Source organism: Enoplosus armatus, chromosome 11 (genome assembly GCF_043641665.1).
Source record: "Enoplosus armatus isolate fEnoArm2 chromosome 11, fEnoArm2.hap1, whole genome shotgun sequence".
In the NCBI taxonomy this organism is placed as follows: domain Eukaryota; kingdom Metazoa; phylum Chordata; class Actinopteri; order Centrarchiformes; family Enoplosidae; genus Enoplosus; species Enoplosus armatus.
Genome location: NC_092190.1, coordinates 2,323,376 through 2,344,317, shown reverse-complemented (window position 1 = coordinate 2,344,317; position 20,942 = coordinate 2,323,376). Strand labels below are relative to the sequence as shown.

Here is a 20,942-nt window from a genome sequence, read left to right as displayed (position 1 = left end):
CGGGCACTCAAGAGACCATCACTGGCGGTACACAAATGTTTATTTGTCTCGAAGCACAATAGAGTATAAATAAGAACACGGTATAGCGAACAGAAACTTTACAAAAGAGAAATGACGTGACAGCTCATTTTCATAAAACAGTCGATAACTGCACCTCAAATGCAAACAGATGTCCAATAAATACATAAATGTCTTATTTTAGCCCATTATCTACAAAATAAAGGTCTGTGCTGATAACATGAATTAAAATGCAGATTTGACCTGGAATGCGAGTGAAGGAGACAGGTAATATAATAACGTGCAAAAACACTCTTTTGTTTGAAGTCGAAAACTAAGTACACGACAGATCCCTGAACCTCCAGGCTCATCTACACACTTACTGACTAACCGGCTCTGGTTAAAGCCTCTTGCAAATTACCATTACTTGCAGCACACTATGCTCTCTACTGTATATATCAAAAGAACTGGATAGGTGAAAGCAACAGTTTCCAGGCTTTCACTAAGTGCTACAAAACATTCAGGGACCTCACTCCGTCTGAGCCAACTGCCCTGTGGAGGATGGTAGGAAACATTAAAAACAAAACAAAACAACAAAAAAAAAGGTTATGGGTGAAAGGAAGAGGCATCAGCTGAAGGCAGAGGGAGGAGTTAGTAACCGTAACCCTGGTGATAGCCGTCCTGGTAACCGTGTTCGTACCCGTGCTGATGGTAGCCATACCCGCCATACTCGTCCTCGGGGCAGCGCATACCCAGTGACTGCTGGATGGCCATTTCCTGTCTGCGGAGCTGCATAGAGTCTACCAGGTCATAGATAATAGCCATGGACCACATGGGTGAGGGGTACCAGGACTTGACGTTGCCGTCCTTCCCCACCAGCAGCATAGAGAAGTATTCTGGGCTGATCTGGAAGTAGTTCCGCATGTCCTTCACCAGGGTGGCCGTGAGCCCTTCACGCTCCACAGTAGCACTCCCTGGACGGAGTGGAGATTCAGGTTAGGAATGGCGTCTTTAAGGCACGTGTTTTATTCTTACGGCGGAAACCTCTACAACTGCAGTCCTCTGGCAGCAGCCCTAGTTTCTGCAGTCTTGCGTAAGCCTGACTCCCATTTTTTTTCCCCAGTAAAGTTAACGTCTTGCTTGATTAGGAGTTCCCCTGAGCAACATCTACCAGGGCACATGAAATAAAATAAAAAAACCCTGTCATGGCAGCCATGGTTATGCGAGGTTGTACGGAGAGTGTTCTTGATGGTGGAATAGTAAGTGGACCTTTAAGCTTACGTTCTCTTTACCAGATCGTGGCCGTGGAGGGGGATTTGTGGATTGACTGGGATTCTGGTTTTGGATAAGGAGAGGAGATACGGGGCAAGAACTTTGACGGAGGAAAGACAGCTGTTTTGAAGTGAAACAGGTGACCCTAATGTCAGTTTGTGGGCATCGTCTTGGCATTCAGTAAAAGGACGTACTATGTGTTTGCTCGAGACATGCCCGACCCACGGCCCCATTCATTATTTTATGTGAAATAAGTTCTTACCATTGATCGGATAGAGCTCCAAGACTCCGCCCATGTCCAGCAGCTCCGTGCCCACCAGTTTCAGGATGGCGATGTGCCTCAGACCTAAGTCACCACGGCAACGACAAACACATCGACAACACACATTAGAGAGAAGCAAATATATCTCACAGAAAAAAAAGTCAGACTTGGTGCCCGTAATATGCTGACCAACTGTTTTTTATCCATCGGTCCTTCTGCTTGTCCAAGCTGATTTCACTGAGGCTGTTTATTATTGGAACCATCCTAAGCACTGGTTTCTAGGTAAAGAGAGGAGAACGCGGTGGTCCGGAGAGTCCTGCCAAAAAGCTGTTTCCTCTGAAGCGAGAAAGCCCACATTAAACACAGGAGAGCGCAGGCTTTGCTTGGTGAGAGCCAAGTGCTGAATACCAGGATCAAACCTCTCAGGCCTTCAGCCCCGTCAGCAGGACAGGCCTTTGTCTGGGGCGGAGAAGGGAGGGAACAGCCCTGGGTGTCAACCCCAGCCAAGAGCAACACAAAAAAGTCCTCACAGACCCTGGTCTGGGCCAGCTGATAAGCAAGATAGGCTCAGCTGACTCACCCGTACGGACAAACAGTGTACGGACATACTGACGTCACAAAGGGTAGCGCTTTCTAATCAGACGTATGTTAAGAAACTTACTGTATAAGCTAGAACTGATGTATATAACTTTAGCTGGCGGTGTCAAACACTTACATTTACAGAATTTGTGAATTATTTTAGGGGGGAAACGCCTTTAGACATAATCAAAAGGTAACTTAACACCCCTGAAAGTGTTGGTTTTCTGACCTCCAGTGGTTTACCTTAATGGGTGTGGTTACAGGTGCAACAAAGCACACCTCTGACCACACCCAGTCACACTCCTCAGTGATGCTGACTTAGTTCACCAGTTGAAATTCCTCAAAAGTCCCACATATAAACAAAACAGTGCCTCAGACTTTTGCCTCAAATGGAATCCTTAAATCTAGCCGTATGTGCGATAATTTCTTCTTGAACCGCCATCAGAGGAATCAAGTAGAGTCAGAGTCATGGATGTGGCGGATACATCTAAGTTCCTGCTTTATGAGAGAGAGAGAGCGCGCTAGGGAAAGGGAGCCAGGGAGCAACGTCAGAAATCTCGAATTCATATAAACAAGGCTGGAACACGGGGGTCAAGTAGGGGAGAAACTCCACATGACAGCTTTTATTTGGTTTCACTGAGAAGTGGAGTTCACCGTGGGCTATTTAAAGTTTACATTTGTCTTCCATAAATCTGTCAGACACGTCAGGCTGTTGCGATTTGCAAAGTTTAGATAAATGTCTCTTTTTGAGATGAGCAGCAATAACATTTAAGCAACTGTGGAAAAGCTGAATAACTGGCAGGCTGAGAAGGCTGTCGTCAGGATCCCTCGGCACGCACGCACACACACACACACACACACACACACACACACACACACGCACAAACACACACAGTATGCATGCTTGTGTAAGTGTACAACTGTTTGCTAACAAATTCAACATATTACATAAGAATTTGGGGCGTTTTCATGCTTTTATTTGATAGATGAAAGTAGAGATGAAATGAGGGAATGGGCGTGAATCAGAGGCGCCATGGTTCATTCCTTGTTTCTCCCCTTGTTATTGGGGTGACAGTAGTGTCACGTCTCACCAGTCCTCTCAAAAACCTCCGCAAATGCCGTTCTCAGCATGGCTAGATTCCACTGGAAGTAAGTGGGTTTTATTTTGGTGAGCTGACCCTTTAAAGTGTCTTTCCCGACCTCAGGCCTAGTTTTCGAGTGACTCACCGAGGTTGCAGGCCTGGCTGTTCAGGGCGTAGAGCTGCTGCTGGTAGGCCCACTCCTCGTCGTTGGGGGCGGAGATGATGAACAGGCGACGTCTCCAGCGGAACCTACAATCACCGAAACGTTCAGCCTGGATTTAAGTGGCACTTTGGTGCAGCAGCGAAAGCTCCGTGCTAAGGCAAGGAGCTCGTACACTAACATAGTCCCACACTGTTACTCCCAGAGGGCGACAACACCCCCCCCCACCCCCCCACCCCTAGAATTACGGCCAGAAACCTGCCAGATCTCAGCGCTGTGATCTGAAGCTGGAGTTCAGGTCTCCATGGTAACAAAAGACAGCCTGTCTGGTTTTTAGACATCTCAGGGAAATATGTGATTGCAATGATTCAGCCTTGAGGTACGGCAGGGATTTGTGTTACTTTTAATATCCGTGGAACACACACACACACAAACAAACAGGCCACATGCCAAATGCTGCTCAGAAAACCTATAACTGAAGGTCCAGATTATTGAGCAGAGCAACAGATTTGTGATGGAAGAGGAAACAGCCTGGTGGTACCATCCGATAACTCTGACTGCCAGCTCCTAAAACACTGTCTACAATCAAAGGTGAGTTTTTATTCCAGTGAGGCACAGCTATTCATATACAGCGCGCCTTTAGTTTTTATGCACATTAAAAGCAATACTACATGGACATACTTTTGGGCACTTAAGGGGCTTTTCTTCATGGTTTTGGGCAAGTTGCAATTTAGCGGAAACTTAAAGCGCCATCAATAATATTTTGACAAACAGTGTGCTTCCAACTTTGTGGCACCAGTTTCAGGTATTCATAAAAACATAAACAACACTTCCCGTGCGCAGAGCCAGGCCCATAAAGACATGGTTTTCTGGGTTTGGTGTGGCAGGTCCCTGATCTCAACCCCAAGAATTAGCCAGACCCTCTCACCCAGCAGCAGTGGTCGACCTCACTAGTGCTCTCGTGGTTGGATGGGAGAAAATCCCCACAGCCTCCTCTGGGCCTCCACATACTTTTGGCCATGTGGTGCACTTACAACTTTTCGAAACAACTTTACCTGGAGAGGAAGTTCTCCAACGATCGGGGCTTGTCCTCTTTCTTACAGACAACCCCGTCCCTCTTCTGCTGCTCCATCTCTCGGATGCGGGAGGAGAAGGTGTCGACGTAGTCAAATACGGCCTTCATGGCGATGGGGACCTCGTAGGATTGCTGAAAAAAAAAAAAAAAAAAAAAAAAACATCAACAAGAACCAGTCATACTCTCTCCCAAAGGTTGATTCGAAATGTGGTGAAGCCGCAGGATAAACAAGTCAACATGCCCGCGAAAGGAAATCTGGAAATGACACAAGAGGATTTGAAAATAGATTTCCACTGCTTAAAACAATGGTGAAACTGTTTCCAATAAAGTGATGAAGTGACGTTTTGGAACATGTTAGTAGATGTGGCGTGGCCTTTTCCACATCACAGGCATTCTTCATAATAACTTCTGGGAAGGAGCACAAGGCATACCGGTTAAACATAACACAGTATCCCGTTTAATTTACGAAATTGCTGGACAATCTCCGCAGGAACACTCTCACACTCACGTGATACGCTGAATCTGCTGCACAGCTTGTTCTAACTCTCACACCTCTCTCGCTCGCCCCCCCACCCCACCGCTTTCTGTCTCATACCCACGCCCACATCCGTGCGCTCACAGGCGTCCCTGTCTCTGAGAGGCGACGAACACTGGCCTCTTTGATGAAACGGTCCAAAAACAGCCTGGTGATTTACCCTGGCACGTACACACACACATGCACACACAGGTGTTGGGCAAATGTCATGTTGTGTGAATTAAAACAGTGTTTCAGTGAAGGCAGCGCGTTGGCAGTACAAGGACAGATCAGTCCACCTTCAAAGTGACAGAGAAGATGAAAGTGGACAGTTGGACGGACGGGTGGTGAACCTGTTAAACAGAGTGTGGAGACCAGAAACCAACAGCAGAGCCACGAATAAGGCAGAAAAAACTGTGAACTTAAGGTTCAGACCTGCCTAGAGGTCTTTCACAATCCGTCCCCTGTCTCAGGAGCAGGTCCCATCAAAGGATGTGGTCCATGAAGGCGGGGCTGAACCTGCAGCTCCTCCCCTCTTTGCCTCACAGTCTCCAAATAGCAAAAACATTGAAATACCAGAGGTCTTAATTCAAGTGATATACAGTATTTATATCACAGTGGGACGATACACCAGATTTGTCCTCCAAATTGAGGCTGGACAGACAACATATTCTGCCTGGAAGGACTTTAGGGGATCCAGCCTCTAACTTCAGACACGGCTACAGAGAGAGCGAGTCCTTACCTTGACCCTCATGTCGGTGTCAGTGAGGACCATGTAGAAGTCATCGTGTGTCATGCTAAACTCTTTCCTCAGCTCGGTGATCAGATCCTGGTTCACCAGGTCCTCCTGACGAAGACCCTTCATAGGCTTGTCATTTTCTGCAGACAAAAAAAGAGACGGCGGTGAAACACACGGTGAGGCGGTTTACGTCTGTTAGCACACGCAGCACACTCGGTAAAACCAGTGAAACCTCAACATGAGAACACATTAGACACAATAGCTCCGCTTTTGCTCTGATGTTTTGTCACATTGGATGAATAAAAGCTCTGTCAAGACGTCTTCATGCAAAATGATGTACAAGTTCTCCCATCAAACAAACCACAATAACACACAACACAATGTGCGCAGCTCTGACGCGTCGGGAGAAAAACGTGTTTTCAATAGCTGAGCTCCAAACAATGCTGCTTTGAAAACGTTGTCTGACAGGAGAGCGACGAAGACTCTGCAGTGAAGAGCAGAATGGAAACATGCGGTGGGCATCAGGGACACCGAGCTGCTTCTATTCGCTGAGATCAGGCAGAAATGTACTGGAGCTGGCCAAAGCAAAGGCCTCCGATCACCACTCCCTCACTGCATGTGTGCACAACACACACACACACACACACACACACTGACCACAGAGCAGTGTTTGTGGTGGTTGGTTCATCCCCTCTGCGCTGTGTAATGTGCATGAGCAATCAAATCAGGAAAACCCCCATCACATGCTGGAGACAGCAGACACAGGAATATTCAGCCGGCAGACTGCACGCTGCTGACCAATCGACCGGCTTCAAACCCAACGCTATGATGTCACCCTGAAGTGAGGGAGGGGCAGCACTGAAAGAACCAGTTGTTTGTACACAGCACACGCACACACACGCACACACACACACACACGCACACACTGACCCTCTGGCTGGTAAGTGGAACAAAAGTGTAACCGAGTCTGACCAATGGTGCGGGGGCGGGCGACGTCACCTCGGCACTTTTTCCAGCATTCCATGCGGACAAAACCTCGCTGTCATGTGGAGTGACAGACTCATAAAGTTTGCATGTCCTGACGTTAACACGCACTAACGCGAAGCCTCAGGTTTGAGACAGCTATAAAATGTCTCAAAATGTGAGACGGGGGGCGGGGGTGTGTGTGTGTGTGTAGGGGGGGGGGGGGGGGCGGCTGCCAAGCTCGAATGACACAGCACAGCTCATGAAACAGCAGCGGTTTTGTTCCCTTTGAACAAGCAGCGCACATTTTAATAAGAAGCTGTCATAATTGCATTGAGTGTGTGTGTGTGTGTGTGTGTGTGTGTGTGTGTGTGTGAACGGACTGCCTCTTACACGTCTCGTTCAGGATGACACACAAGGAAGGCATGATGATGACACGTGCGATACAGACCCCTGCACATGTAAGAGCTGCTCAACGCGAGAGTGACACTAAAGCACTGTTACACCGCAGGGTGACATGCACATTAGCGTCAGAGCGCAGGAGCCAGTATCACCTGCACAGAGACACACACACACACACACACACACACACACACACACACACACACACAATGCTGTGGCTTTGGCAGAGTCAGTGGACGCTCGGAGCGTTATACTTAGGGGCAGAGATCGTCGCTGCAAGCATCTGGTTTGACGGAAGGTAAGCGCAAGGACAGGAGACAGCAGACGTGGCAGGAGACACCTCTCTCCTAACCTCCCTCTCCGTGTGGAGGACACTCACACAACAACATTTTCCCCTGATACCTATATACCAGGTCAGTCGCAATATGTACAATACCTTGGTACTTTTGGAGAGTTTCAGTTTGCGAGATTGAGAGAAAAGACCGAGAAGACGAGGCGGAGTAAAGTAAAGCGCGGTGGAGTGTTCAAACTACAGCTACAGATTAAAATGTGGAAAACATCCGCTGAGACTTTGGATCCTCATGAACTCCACCAAATTATTCAGAGTAGGCGCATGACTCAGCAACTGCACGGACCGCAGCGAAGGAAGCGTCCCCCCCACCCCCCCCCCCCAGCCAGCTGGAAGGGTTGGATGGGTTAAAACCGATGCCTGAGATGCCAATCATCTAATGCTCAGCCCATCTGAGCTACAAACAAATGCCTGGAGAGGAGTGAAAATGTGTTGCTGGCTCTGCATGTGGGAGCTGCTTACCCAGCTGATAGTGGTCAATCTTCATGGTGGAGTTGGTCAGGGAGCCGAAGATGGTGATGATGGACACTTTCCTGATGGCCATTTCACACACAGACTCCAGGTACTCGTCCCTCTGCTGAACATACATGCTGTTCTCCTCACTGGGGGACGTAATCAGCTGGAGGGAGGCAGGGAGGGAGGTTAAGAGTGTCATCCAGAAGCAATGAAAAGCACACACACACACACACACACACACACACACACACAGAGGTGGTGTTTACATTAACGTGCAGGCGGAGGATGGGCCATATTTTCCCAGCCTGCCCACAGCACCGCTGTGATAAGAATCTACACTGGCTGCAAAACAGAGACACACAGACTGTTAGCACACAGCTGTGCAGCCTGTCGGATCGCTGGAGGACGGCTGCTCCACATACTTTATGCCTGTTCATGTTACATACCACTTCGGTGTGATTAAAAGCAGTTGCAGTGTGAAAAAAATAATAACAGGGGGAATAACAAGTGAATGGTTTGCCTCAAAACGCTGTGCTGGATGTTTGACCAGTAAAGATCAATCAACAATAGATGACTTATCCAGATGTTGTTATAATTTTCCAGTGCTCTGTGTCGCAATATACTGTAGATCGCCTCCTCCTGCACCACGCCTCCAGCTGTTCAGTGATGCAGGACGGAGCAGCGTCCAGCTTCGCAGCTCATTTTTGGCTAAAAACACTCTGAAACCGGTCGAAAGTGGAAGGCGAGACGAAGCACTTTTGTCACATTTACGATTGCGATATCTAATGGATTTACCAGACATTTCTGTTGGATCGCTGCTCTAATTAGCCCGCTGACTCGTCCGGCACACTGTCTCTTGTCGTGAAAAGACGAGACTTCGATGAACGTAGTGACTTCGGTTCAGGTTCAAATCACTGCTAATGCTGAAAATTCAGCGGACGCTGAAAACTGAGCTTAAAGGAATAGTTCCACATTTTGGGAAACTATGATTTGGCTTATTCGCTTTCTTGCCGAGAGATAGGTGAGAACATTGATACCGCTCTCATGTCTGTACGGGAAATACGAAGCCACAGTCGGCAGCCAGTTAGCTTAGCTTAGCATAAAGACTGGAAGCAGGGGGAAAGAGCTAGCATTCTGTGTCCAATAAAATCCACTTGTCAGGAACGCTGCATATGTTCAATTTATACAAAAATGACACATTGTGGGTTTATGGAGGGCCGGGTGCTGGACTACGTCCGTCACCACACCGGTTGCCTGGCAGGAAGTGGATATAACGTGGTAATTAACGAGTTTTAAAGGCGCTCGTAGGCAGATTTTGTTCTTCGGACGGAGCCGGGCGAGCTGTTTCCAGGTTTCATGCTAAATAAAGCGAACCGGCTGCTGGCTGTCGCCTCATATTGAATGGACAGATATGGGACATGTGTATGTGCTGGGAGTTGGTGGATCAGTGCAGTTTAATAATGCTACTGCGAGCTATGTCACGCACTCACCAGCATCCGCCTCCTGCTCTCGAAGTAGTCCAGGAAGGAGGCCAGAGATCCCTTTGGAGGGGGTGTTGGCGTCTTGGTGGGCTTCGGGTAGTCCTCTTTTTCAGTGTACTTTGACAGCTTCTTCCCATTTTTCTTCCCCCCGATCTTGCCCTCCTTCCCTGCCTTTCCTCCTCTCCTCTCTGCTTTCTTGGCAGCCTTGTCGCTCTTCTTCTTCTTCTTGTCGTGCTTATCGTGCTTGCCCTTGGCCCTCTTGGTGGGACTGATGTCGGGGAAGGTTTCCGTCTCCACAGGATCGCTGACCGTTGGCTTGCCCGGTTCGTACTTGTCCTCGTACTCATTAGTCAGCACCTGCACGGACGAATATATGCCGTCGCGACGTTTTCATGTCAATACAGTTTCATTGCTGATTAAATTAGCATGACAATGATTCAGCTCACCAAGAATGTTCAATTTAGTTGTCTCATAAACGTTTCCAGTAGTAAATTTGGCAGTTGGCATTCCCCCGTAAAAGGCCACACATCCATCAGAGTTAGCGCTTCAATTTAAAAGGCCCACTCCACAGCCATGTAAACTCTATTTCTAAGCAAATAGTGCCCAGTGGACACTTGCTAAATAGACATAAATGTCTGAGAAAAAAAAAACAACACTTACTTACAAAATGTTCTATATGTCAAGAAAAGTCTGATCCCTACAAACACTTCATCAACGCGCAATCGCAATTGCATAAAAGTGACATTTTAGGTCATTTTGCCTATTTTAGCTCCCCTATATAATCGTGTACATTTCCAAAACTGTCTCAAGTATATGGTTTCACTCCAAATGTTTCCCACAAGTTAAGTGGCCTATATACAGAGAAACCAGCACACCTTTACGCAACACTGTCACTCGTGTCATTGAATCACCTTTTCGCCTCCATTCTTCCTCTTGGTGGGTTTGATCTTGGGGGGTTTATGTGTGGCAGGTACCAGCTTGCGGCTCTGTGGATCTCTGTTGTCCTTGTCGGTGCGATTGTCTCCAGCCGGGGTGGTCTTGGCCGGGTACCGGTCCCTCTCTCTGCGGTTGTAGTAGTACGGATCGGCAGTGGTTCTGGCGGCCGGGAGCCACAGGGCCGTGGTGTGGGCTCTGGTTGGCCTCTGGGTCGTGGTAGTGGTGGTGGTGGGCCGTTTCGTGGTGGTTCGTCTTGGGGTGGGTTTGGTTGTTGTTGTTGTGGTTGTTGTGGCTTTGGTTGTAGTTGTTGCTCTGGTTGTGGTGGTGGTGGTGGGCCGGGTTGTAGTTGTGGTGGTTGTAGTTGTGGTGGTCGGTCGTGTAGTTGCTGTGGTGGTGGTAGCCGTGGTTGTTGTTGTTGTTGTTGTTGTGGGCTTTCTTAAGACCTTCTTCCCTGGTTTTCTTTCTACTGGTGTATCAACTGCTGCACACACAGAGAAGGATGGATATCAGATAAAAAGCTCTCTTCCAATACTGAGAAAGTCGACCGTGGATCGCTTCAGCAACATCACACCACTTTTACTGGGGTGTCAAAGTGCATTATGGTGTGAAAATCACTGTTTAAAAACTGTCTTAAGTATTTAAAGGTCACGCGCCGAATCAGCGTAGACACAGTGACTACTGCTGCAGCTGCTCGCAGTTTATTCTGTAGATGTCTAGCCATGCAGATAGTTTCTTTGAGACTGTGCAAAAAACAAACAAAAACAATGTCCACAGCAACGTTTCTTTCCAGGAACAATGCCCCCCCCCCCCCCTCCTTAACTCTGGATAAACTGCAAAACACACAGTCATAGTTTTTCCTTTCTTCTGATGAAATAGCCCCCGTGAAAAGAGTTCCCAGAGGGTCCTGCGGTTAATGTTGAGTAACAGAGTAACTCTACTCTTTCTGCAAAGAGATGTTGTTTTTGTTGCTGAGAGTTGTTTTGTTTTGTTTTGTTGTCATTTGCCAGTGAAGAAAAAGTGTGACTTGTGCCCCCCCCCCCCCTCTCTGTCTCACCTGCGAGGGTGCCCTCCTCCACTTGCCCCTCCACACCTGCTCCTCTACACTTCTGGACGAAGCCTTTCTGTCTGAGCTTCTCCAGCTTCCTCATGGGTGACTGGTCAATCACCTCATACATGGCCTCCATCCTCACAGGGTAGGGGTACCGCTCCTCCACCTGCAGGGTCTTCTTCAGCAGCACCATCCCAAACTTACCTGCAGGTCAACACATCAGATGTAGATATGTAACAGAGTCAGCTGAGTGAGAGGTGTGTTACCCCCCCTCCCCCTTACTTACCTTTCTCCAGTTTGAGGAAGCTCATGAGTCTGGGGATGAGAGCTGTGTCCAGCGGCTCCTCCATCACCTTCCCCTCCGTGGTGATCCTCCTCACCTTGCCCCCCATCTCTCCCTCCTGGTGAAACATGACAATCTGGTGGACGTGTCTCTCGGCGAGCTCGCAGTACACGTCCGGTTTCAGCAGAGACATCATGAGTCGGTAATAGCCGTCTGAGTCGTGAGGCGCCGAGATCACCAGGACGCGGTTCTTCCCCGCGAAACTGGCCAGCAGGTTTGGTGACCCGGCGCTGCTGGGCATCCGGGCGACCCTGGCTCTGGCTCCTGGGGTGCCCTCATCTTGCAGCATGTTCGGCTGACGAGGTAAGCCGATCTGGCCGGCCGCCCCTCTCGCTGGCGCTAGACCTTGACCTCCTGCTCTCCTTCCCTGCGCGGTCCCTGTCCTGGCGGAAACCGGAACGCCCTCGTCGGCCTGCACACCTTGCCCGTTCCTGGATCCGTGCACCGAGATAGCCGAACTAAACCCGGCGCGTACGCGTCCGGCGAGGCGCTCCTTGTCCTTCGCGCCCTGCTGGGCGCGTCCCAGTCTTTGGCGTCTGTGCAGCTGCACCCGCTTGAGGTGAGTCTGTTTGTCGGCTTCGCCTGTCCAGGTTAGCAGATACACCAGAGCCAAACCGAGAACAAAAGCCCCCCGCATCGTGGCGAGGTGTCAGATAAAGCAGGCCGAACAAACTCACAGGTAGAAGACGCGGATCCAGTGGTGGAGCCGCGATCCCGACGCGCCTGTTGGTTTGTTTTTTTTAGTTTTTTTTTTAGTGCGTTTGAGGTTTTTAATCAATTCATTCCAGATGAGGGGGGTCGGCACATAATAGTCTGCCAGTGACAGAACAGGGCGAGCACAAGAGGAGTCAGCTGTGTGCCTGATCACTTATATCCAGACCTTCATCTGAGCGACACTTCCGTCCGTCCGTACCAGCATAATCCCCGGAGATCGGGAGTGTGGACTATCTGTTACACAAACATCCACAACTTGGAGAGGTCTCCTCGGCCCCCGCAGAAAATGAATGAGAGTCTCTCGGCGGAAAGTTTTCGGGACTCCGAAATACACGCACGCTCACGTTTACATCCTAATAACTTAAGTCAATCCAAATAGTCCTCGGGCACCGTCTGTCTCCGACGCACTGTGGGGACGAGCCTGTGGGCGCGGGGAGGAGGGACCCTCCCGACACGAGCGCAGCGGCGGATCTGCACAGTCTGGAGAGACCTGCGCGGAGTCTGAACAGGAAACGCGGCCGTGCTTCTGCCCCGGCTTCTCCCGCGGCGAGCACTGAGCCTTTGGAGGCTTTCCCAGAAATGTCCGCGCAAACCTCAGCCTCCGGGCTCTTGGACGACGCGCGACGGCAGGACCTGCCCCCCCCTCTCCCCCTCCCCCTCCCCGGGGCCAGTTCAGTCCGCAGCGCCCATTTCACCAAATGCGCCCCCCCCCCAATCCTCTGATTGTAGGTGTCGCCGAAGCACAACGCATTCAACAGCTGGCTAAAAGTGCATTTGAAAACATGGGAGAAAAGTGCAACATGTTGCCCCCCTGCTGGCCAGAATTACCGGGTTGGAGAAATGACCGTAATCAGACTCAGTGTCAAGTTCCTCCTTTAAAGTCAACAGAGGAACGCCCCCCCCCCCCCCCGTCCACCACTGAGTGACTTTCTCCAAGTGGACAGTGTGTCTCCGTCCACTTCCAGAAGCCCCCCCTCATTTGGTGGCAGAGACAGATTAAACGTCCATTTATGCCCCCCCCCCCCAGCTGTTTATAGTGAGAAAAAGCGTAATATGATTGCGCTGACTGGCTGCTCTTTTATGACTCTCTCCATTTCCTCTGAGAAAGTTGCCCAGTTCTGGTTTGTAATTAAGGCCTAAAGTAAAGAAAGAAAGCACCACCAGGTCTGAGCCACATCCAGTCTCACTGCAGAAACACTACCCAGCATGCACCTCTGCCACAGCCTGCATATATATATATATAGAATATATGATCTCATATCTATCTCATATTTCTGCAGCACTTTCATCACTTACATCGCTTAAAATGACGCTGAAACAGTTGAAAGCCTCCCAGAATGACCTCAACTGTGAACCAGCTCCACCCACCTCCACCTCCACCTCCACCGCCTCAACCCGAAGCCATTACATGAAAAAGAAAAAAAAACAAAAAAACACACCCACAGCTTGACCACATACTCTCCGCCAGGAACAAGAGGACGGACGGGAGCATCCTGTGCTCCCTCCTGATGTCAGCAGATGACACCAGCTGCTGGGTGGAGAGGGACTGCCCCATGTGGTTCCAGCACGTTTGATTTGAAAGCGAAAAGAAGATGGAGGTCGCGCTGCTGCTGCTGCTGCTGCTGCTGATGATGATGATGGTGGTGGTGGTGGTGGGTTGAAAATGGGCTTGGATATGTTCAGCCAGAGGTCTCTGCGATTCACGCTGTAATTACAGCCGCCGCGTCGTCCTCTGCCCACTGCACAGGCTTGTTCACTTCACTCCCAGTGAGCCAAGGGCGCAAATCATTCCCAGGGCCGCCGGCCGAACCATGTATTTTACTCCCATCCGGATGGTTCTTTATTACAGACCTTTATTGCATTCAGACAGACCAGTAAAGTCATATAGGCGGCGGCACTCACATGCAAGTCCACATGCGCGAAGGGGAGCAGATGTGCGAGTGGTGCTGCTGGAGGTTTAAGATGTACACGTGGTGTTCGCGTGTGCCACCGACCCCCCCCCCCCCCAGCGTCCAGAAAGGTCTGATAAATGACAAATGACACGGACCTGTGTCTCTGTGTTTGTCATTAACCCGACGCCGTGACAGAGACGTATTGCACTGGAGACGTGTATTTTTGGTGGTGGACACGATTGGGCTACTTACGGCCGGAGAAGATTCACAGAAACCGCGGATGGTGGCGAGAAAAACAAACCCTGTGCTGTCTCCTTGTTAGGTTGAAGAGCTTTTTAAACCGGCAGCGTGATTGACGTCCACCAGTACATGTTTTGCGCCTTTTCCCTAGTTGCTGTTCTGCTGCGAGAGCGTGTACAAGTTTAAACTGTGTGGTTTAAGTGTGTAGTGTGGAACTGGCCACGGCAGGACTGAGCCTTGAGGAAAAACATCAGGAAACTTTGTTTTACAAAGAACCTTTTGGCTTTCCTGCTCCACCCCAGTCTTCTGTTAAAATCAATGTCAAAGTCTGACATCTCACACAAAGCTCCTACCCATCTGGGGCTCGCATGTTCACCGTTCAAAGGCTCTCCTGGCGGGTGTAGTATGTCTGAAACACCGGCATCTCGAGTCTGTCTGAGATTTAGAGCTCAAAGGCTCCCGACGATTCTCATCTGCCACATAAAACGGTTAGTGGTGTGCATCTTTCATCATTAGATGGTCAGGGATCAGTGGATGTGGATCATGTGGAGTCTGTTTTGACCCCAAAATGTCTACTTGTCATTAACTTGACACAGTTACAGAAAGAGTGGGCACGCTGTTTCTGTATTTTCGAGGTTTTCGGCTCAAGCTGTCGACCATCACTTCGAGCTTCTGGAAGAGTTTGATGTTGAGATAGTTGGCCATGTCTTGTACATCGACTCTGCTACAGTCCAACCTGGTAGGAAACACGACACGCTGTTTGGGAGACAGTGTCTCACTCCACAGTGACATCCTGACCCTGATGAAGTTTTGTTGGCGCAGCACGTCCAGTCTGGGGCTGCATTCATAAACATGATGACCTTTGACCTTGCCCCCCCCCCCCCCCCCCCCGACCTCTGAACCCTCCTTCCATTCCATGGGCCCGCTGACAGGTCAGTGAGAGGGTAACCCGTCACATGTCGCGCACGAACACATCTACACGACTCATGAGCGACTATACACATGTTAATGGGAGGGAATTCTTCTGATGCGAAATGATGGAATCGCGGCAGAGTGAGAACCCATTAACCATGAACTCTAAAGCAGATTACCGACCGCGCCCATAGACCCTGTCTGGTCTACAGGAAGAACATGTGATCTGATTACAGAGATGTGTAAAGCGTCCTTTAATTGCTACCCGCTGGAGTCCTCGCAAGGTCTCCCAACGTGCTTCGGGAGCGGACTCCTTGACCAAATCCGCCCACAAAGCTTTAGCCTGGAAGCACATGAAAGCGTTCGCGCGTGACTGAAAATAACCTAATGATTCTCGCGCGCCATCATTTAGTGGAGCTCAGCAGGAACCGTAAAAAAAACGTTTGACTGAGCAACGGGCGCAGGTTGATGCGAGTCAGACGCCGGCTTTTCTTGTGAGCTCGCGTCCCCTCATCTTTCCGACTTCCTTTCTCCTCACCCTCGCTCCATTGTTCCTTTCAGGGTGGTGTCTTCTGCTTTGATGTGTACTGCTGCTGCTGCTGCTGCTGTGCAGAGCATGACCTCGTATGTGAAAAAAGACCAAGACCAGCTGTGAAAGTATGTGAGCGTGAGTCTCCGCATGTGTGCGCTGGCGGCTCCTGGGCCTGGAGCTTAATCCCGACCGCCAAAGTGTTTTTGCTGAGAGCAGAGACCCCACCCACTCCTGTAGCGCACACCTTGCGCAAACAGCGCTAAATAAAAACCCCGCTGGAGAGACTTCAAGAAGACTTTATGATGATGTATTACAGAGAGAGAGATGAGGCCGCACGCCAGGAGAAACACCCGGAAGTCTTGACAAGAAATCAGAAATCAGGTCAACAAAGCGTTTTTGTGATTAGTCCTTATGACTGTGTTCTTGTGGAGACTTAGCATTTTACCCCAGAGATAAGCTAAAGCAAAGTCACCGTATATTACTGTATGTTGCTACATGAAATATCAGACATGTGCACGACTGTGTGATGCAGAAGCCCAGAACCAGGAACCAGGCTAAATCTAATTAGCTATGCATTCTGATCGTACTGCGCGCTGCACACACGTTTGCTCACAAGTGTTATTTTTGATTAGCTGGATGATGATGATGATGATGAACATGATGATAGTCCTGCGCTGCCTCTTTCGAAGCACAGTTTTCTTTTAAATGATTCGTGTCCAGTGTACAACGACGAAAGCGGGAGACCGAAAATATTTTGAACGCATGAAAAACGCTCCAGTACCAGGTCTCAGGTACAGGATCCTCACCATTCTGAAAAGCCTTTAGTTATAGCAACCAACATGGCGGACAACCTTCCCATTGAGACATGTGAATAGATTCTTCAGTAAAGTTTGCTCAGCGTGTGCTAACCCACTGATGCCTGTGTGTGTGTATATTAGGATGATTATGTTCATGCGTAAACCAGGCTTGGACCGATGACCCCCCCCCCGGCCGTGACTCTATTTCCCCGACTTCTGCACTGTGAGTCTGAGGCTATTCATCATGTCAATAGGGAGCCTTTCATAGGGGTGAAACATCATAGAGGGCGTGTGGTGCAGGAGAACAGGCTATGAGTCAATCCCCACACGGGGCTGCCCAGGCCACGGCTTCCCAGCTAATGACCCCAACATGTGGGGCTCTCAAATCCTGCGTGTTCTATTTGCCCTGCGGAGCAGCAGATATATCATAGAAATAACTTGTTTAAGGGTGAACCCGAGGCTAAAAGGCCAACGGGGGACATTTATCTGCATGGACGAGATGGTTACGGGCTGAAAATGATGTATTTCTCACACATGTTGTGGAATATTTCCTTATACGGGAGTCTACACATGAAAGGTGTTGTGTGGCACAGATTGTAAAACCCTCTCAGATAGATTTGTCTTTTGGGATTTTGGGGTAAATATATAAAAATTGACTTGATTTGCAGTGTCCCTACTCTAAATGTTGGAAGAAGTATTCAGATGCTTACAATAATAAAACATGTACTCAGGTAAAAGTACAGAATTATCGTTAGCAAATATGATATTAGTATCAAAAGTAAAAATACTTACATTGCCCTTTCAGAGTGTTAAATGTACAGCATATTACCAGAGCTGTAGACTTGAGACTTTCAAAACTCAGGTTTTAACTATTGCAAAGCAGTGCTGCAGTGATGTACAGGTGTGCTCCAGTGACATCACTGTTGACCACACCCATCAGTGAAACGTCCAAGCAGGCAGGCCAGTGAAAAACTGTGTTATGGTGCTTTAAGCTTATACTTTGATATGAAACTGATATGAAAAGCACTATTAAAACAAAAGATCATATATATATATGTATATAGAAAATATGGTCACGTTTTGTGTGTAATCAACCTGCAAAATAACGAGTAAGTGCAGTGTGTATGAACTACAAATGTAGTTCACTCAGCCACCTCTCATTTCCCGCAGTGGGAAGGTACACTCAGAGCCTTAATGACCTCAATCAAAAGGGTGCGTTGGATATATGCTGCAGTGAGGGGAGTAAGCCATGTGAGAGCAAACAGCAGACTTGAGTTAGCAAGCCTGGAACTGTCTCGCGGGCTTTGCTTCATTGCAGTAAAAATGATGATATCCCTCTGGAGTAGAACACACCAGGACAGGTCGTAGTGACCGCACTTGGTAACTTTTCATTGCTGCCTACTCCTAAGGGTACTGAGACCTTTTAGAAATGACTCAAACAGTTATTATGACTCTAAAAAACGCTACACGATCACCTCCTAATCAATATCGGACAGCTGGAGGAGAACACACTGTAATTCAGCGAGGCGGCGTGTGACGCGGGGGGCGGAACCATCACGACCACTTCGGCAAAAGCCGGCGGCAATGGGCCGCGTCCCCAGACCCGGCGGGACAAAGCGCATTCCTGCATTGCATTAGTTTTGAATGAAGAAGGGGGAAAGAATGTTGCCTGATTCATGTCGGGTATAAGGAGCAAGGCACTGGGACCACACTGTATCCCAAATCAATGCCATGTGCGGGTTTGTAGCTGGTATGCTAATCGTTTCGGTGCAGTGAAACCGTGGGAACGTGAGAGGGAAGCCGCGGAACAATAACAATCCTCAAGGAGACAGTAACGTTGTTTTCAATGGTTTTTTTTCCCTGACGCATCAGTTGCATTACAAACGGATAAATGACTCGTTGCTCACCAGTGAAACGTTTCATTAGGATCACGGGCTGCCTAAAGTCCAAATGGGATATAAACATGAGTCCACACAGAAAAATGGAGTCGATAATATAATAATCACATGACGCTACGGGCATCTACCGAGATGAAGAAAACTGAACGCAGGATATGTCTGAGGAAATATGCGATGAATATGGAATGTATGCAGCATGAAATATGTGCGGCCATATGCGTTTCTGTACTCAGGAGTCTTGTTGTTCGTTATACTGCAGCACAGATTGGATAATGACTTGCAGACGTCCATGTTGGGAGAGCACGGGGACTACTAACCTTGAATACAAGCCACATAGATGCACACACACACACACACACACACACACACACAGCTCAACATTTCTGAACTCAAAACGCATATCAAAATAGAAATCCCATGCCTTGCGGAAGGAAATAGCAGATATATAATAGAGCACAGATGAGGATGATAATGAAATCTGGCTACGTTGCAGAGTAAAGAGATCCAGAGACGACAATCAGATCCGGGCTGGACAGCGGATGTTTTTTCTGGGATTTTAAGGTCGATATGCATCTTTAATAAGCCCGTAAATGTGTTAGGCCTCTAAGCTAGTCGAGTTTTCGGATAATTATAACTCAGGAGGAAATGCTCTACATCCTGAATCTCATTTAATAATAATTCCTCATGTTTGGACAAATTTACTGTATCAGCTTGTTTAAAAGATTAAAAAACAAACAAACAAAAAAAACGTCTTTAAATGTTTCCTCAGCTAATCGCGTTTTCTTTTTTTTTTTTTCATAACAACAAGATATTTTTGATTTCCTGCGTTTTCCAGCACCACAATGGGAGATTCCTGATTTACAGTGACGCCCGCGTACATGTGCTTTCAATATGGTCGTCAACGGGACACTGCACTGTAAATGTGACTTTGGATCAGTGCTTGTAAGTACAGACTGTAAACAGGTGCATTTTGGCCATGTTGGCTCCAGAAGATGTGGTTTAAAAACTTTATTTATCTGTAACATTGACCATTCATGACTAAATAAGTAGCGATCAACGTTAAAGGTAGAAAAAGTTTCAGTTTAACTCTCAGCTGATCTGTTTCATCGGGACTGTTTAGGTATGATCCGAGCCCTGCCCACTTCCTCCGTAGTGATAAGTCATATTTTTGATACTTTATGGATCTCTAACCTAAAGTAGCCAGCGCTTAAAACGCTGTTCTGCATTTTCTACAGTAAGGAGAGAACAATATTGGCTTTTATATCATTTTGGTGGTTCAACACATACATTCACTCCCTGTAGCCCCTGTAGCACCGAGGCCAGCAAATGGCTTGAGTTGACTGCCACTGAATCACCTGTTAAAACACTAGATGGGAATATTTATGCCATTTTGAAGTTACTGCCCCCCCGCAGAGTTGAGTTTAAAAGCATTATGGAGCACAGAGGTGCGTTCTTCTTTTAAACCAATCGCTGCGTCAGTATCCAGGTGATTTAATGCCATGAATCCACACACTGCGATACAGGAGGTGGTGGTGTGCTTATTTTACAACGATTTGAGAGTCGCTAATAAACAAATAAGTTAGTTATCCCTGGGCCGCAACTTGAGTCCTATATTTTTAGCCTATATTGGTTCACATTTTGGCAAAGTAACATTAAAAGTATTTCTGAACGAGCTATTAGCAGTTCCTCTTGCAAAATGCGTCATGGATGTACAGACAACCGCCACTGTATCGCTTTGATACTGAAGGAAACTTTCATTCATAAGCAAGATCTGGAGTTATAGGAAGCGCCTTTTTTCCCTCTGTTTTCTAAACGGATTATGGACTCAGAGAAGGAGTAAGACCTTTGACAAAATTAGGCAGTCGGGCGCTAATTGTTTGAAAATGAGCTGTTGCAGCTGCTGCAGCCAAGTCAGCAAGACAAACTACAACAAGTTTCACCTCCAGACATGTAGCATAATATACCATACCAACACTATATCATAGTGTGCTCAGTCCCCTCTGGCCAAAGGGCTCTACTTCCAAGCGAATAAGGATGGATGAGAACTGTCTGTGGGTTAAATAACAGACCAGACCATGAATTCCTCTGTTTGAGGAAAACTATAGTGCACTATAGGTCACGGTCAACCAAGCGGAGAGAAAACCTCCCTGAGCTGAGCTGAGCTGAGCTGAGAAGGCTGCGGGTCAGAAGAACACCAAGCTCACAGTCGGAGCAGTGCGCTGAGCACACTGTAAGTTCACTGCGAGGTGCTTCATTTTGCGATAAGAAGCCTGCGTATTGCAAAACCTGGACGTCCAAC

General features: G+C 48.3%; 1 protein-coding gene across 2 annotated transcripts; it reads right to left on the bottom strand.

Annotated features, from left to right (window-relative positions):
- Positions 1-22: 22 nt before the first annotated feature.
- ccdc80 (coiled-coil domain containing 80) lies at positions 23-12,890 on the bottom strand. 2 transcript variants are annotated; one of them, XM_070915181.1, is made up of 10 exons: positions 11,602-12,890; positions 11,322-11,519; positions 10,243-10,748; positions 9,341-9,688; positions 7,857-8,013; positions 5,684-5,820; positions 4,408-4,559; positions 3,338-3,441; positions 1,532-1,615; positions 23-971 (listed from the first exon to the last, which is right to left on the bottom strand). In XM_070915181.1, the coding sequence occupies exons 1-10, from the start codon at positions 12,293-12,295 to the stop codon at positions 649-651; spliced, it is 2,703 nt and encodes a 900-aa protein (XP_070771282.1). In that variant the 5' UTR covers positions 12,296-12,890; the 3' UTR covers positions 23-648. The 2 variants fall into 2 exon arrangements, with proteins under 2 accessions (XP_070771282.1, XP_070771283.1); XM_070915182.1 differs by having other exon boundaries at positions 10,243-10,745.
- Between the last annotated feature and the right edge of the window lie 8,052 nt (positions 12,891-20,942).

Bases quoted from the DNA above. Each gene is read 5' to 3' on its own strand.
- ccdc80 (XM_070915181.1), bottom strand. From the start codon at position 12,295: ATGCGGGGGGCTTTTGTTCTCGGTTTGGCTCTGGTGTATCTGCTAACC. The intron at 11,520-11,601 runs GTAAGTAAGGGG...GTTGACCTGCAG, and splicing joins CTTCCTCAAACTGGAGAAAG to GTAAGTTTGGGATGGTGCTG. The intron at 10,749-11,321 runs GTGAGACAGAGA...CTGTGTGTGCAG, and splicing joins GGAGGAGGGCACCCTCGCAG to CAGTTGATACACCAGTAGAA.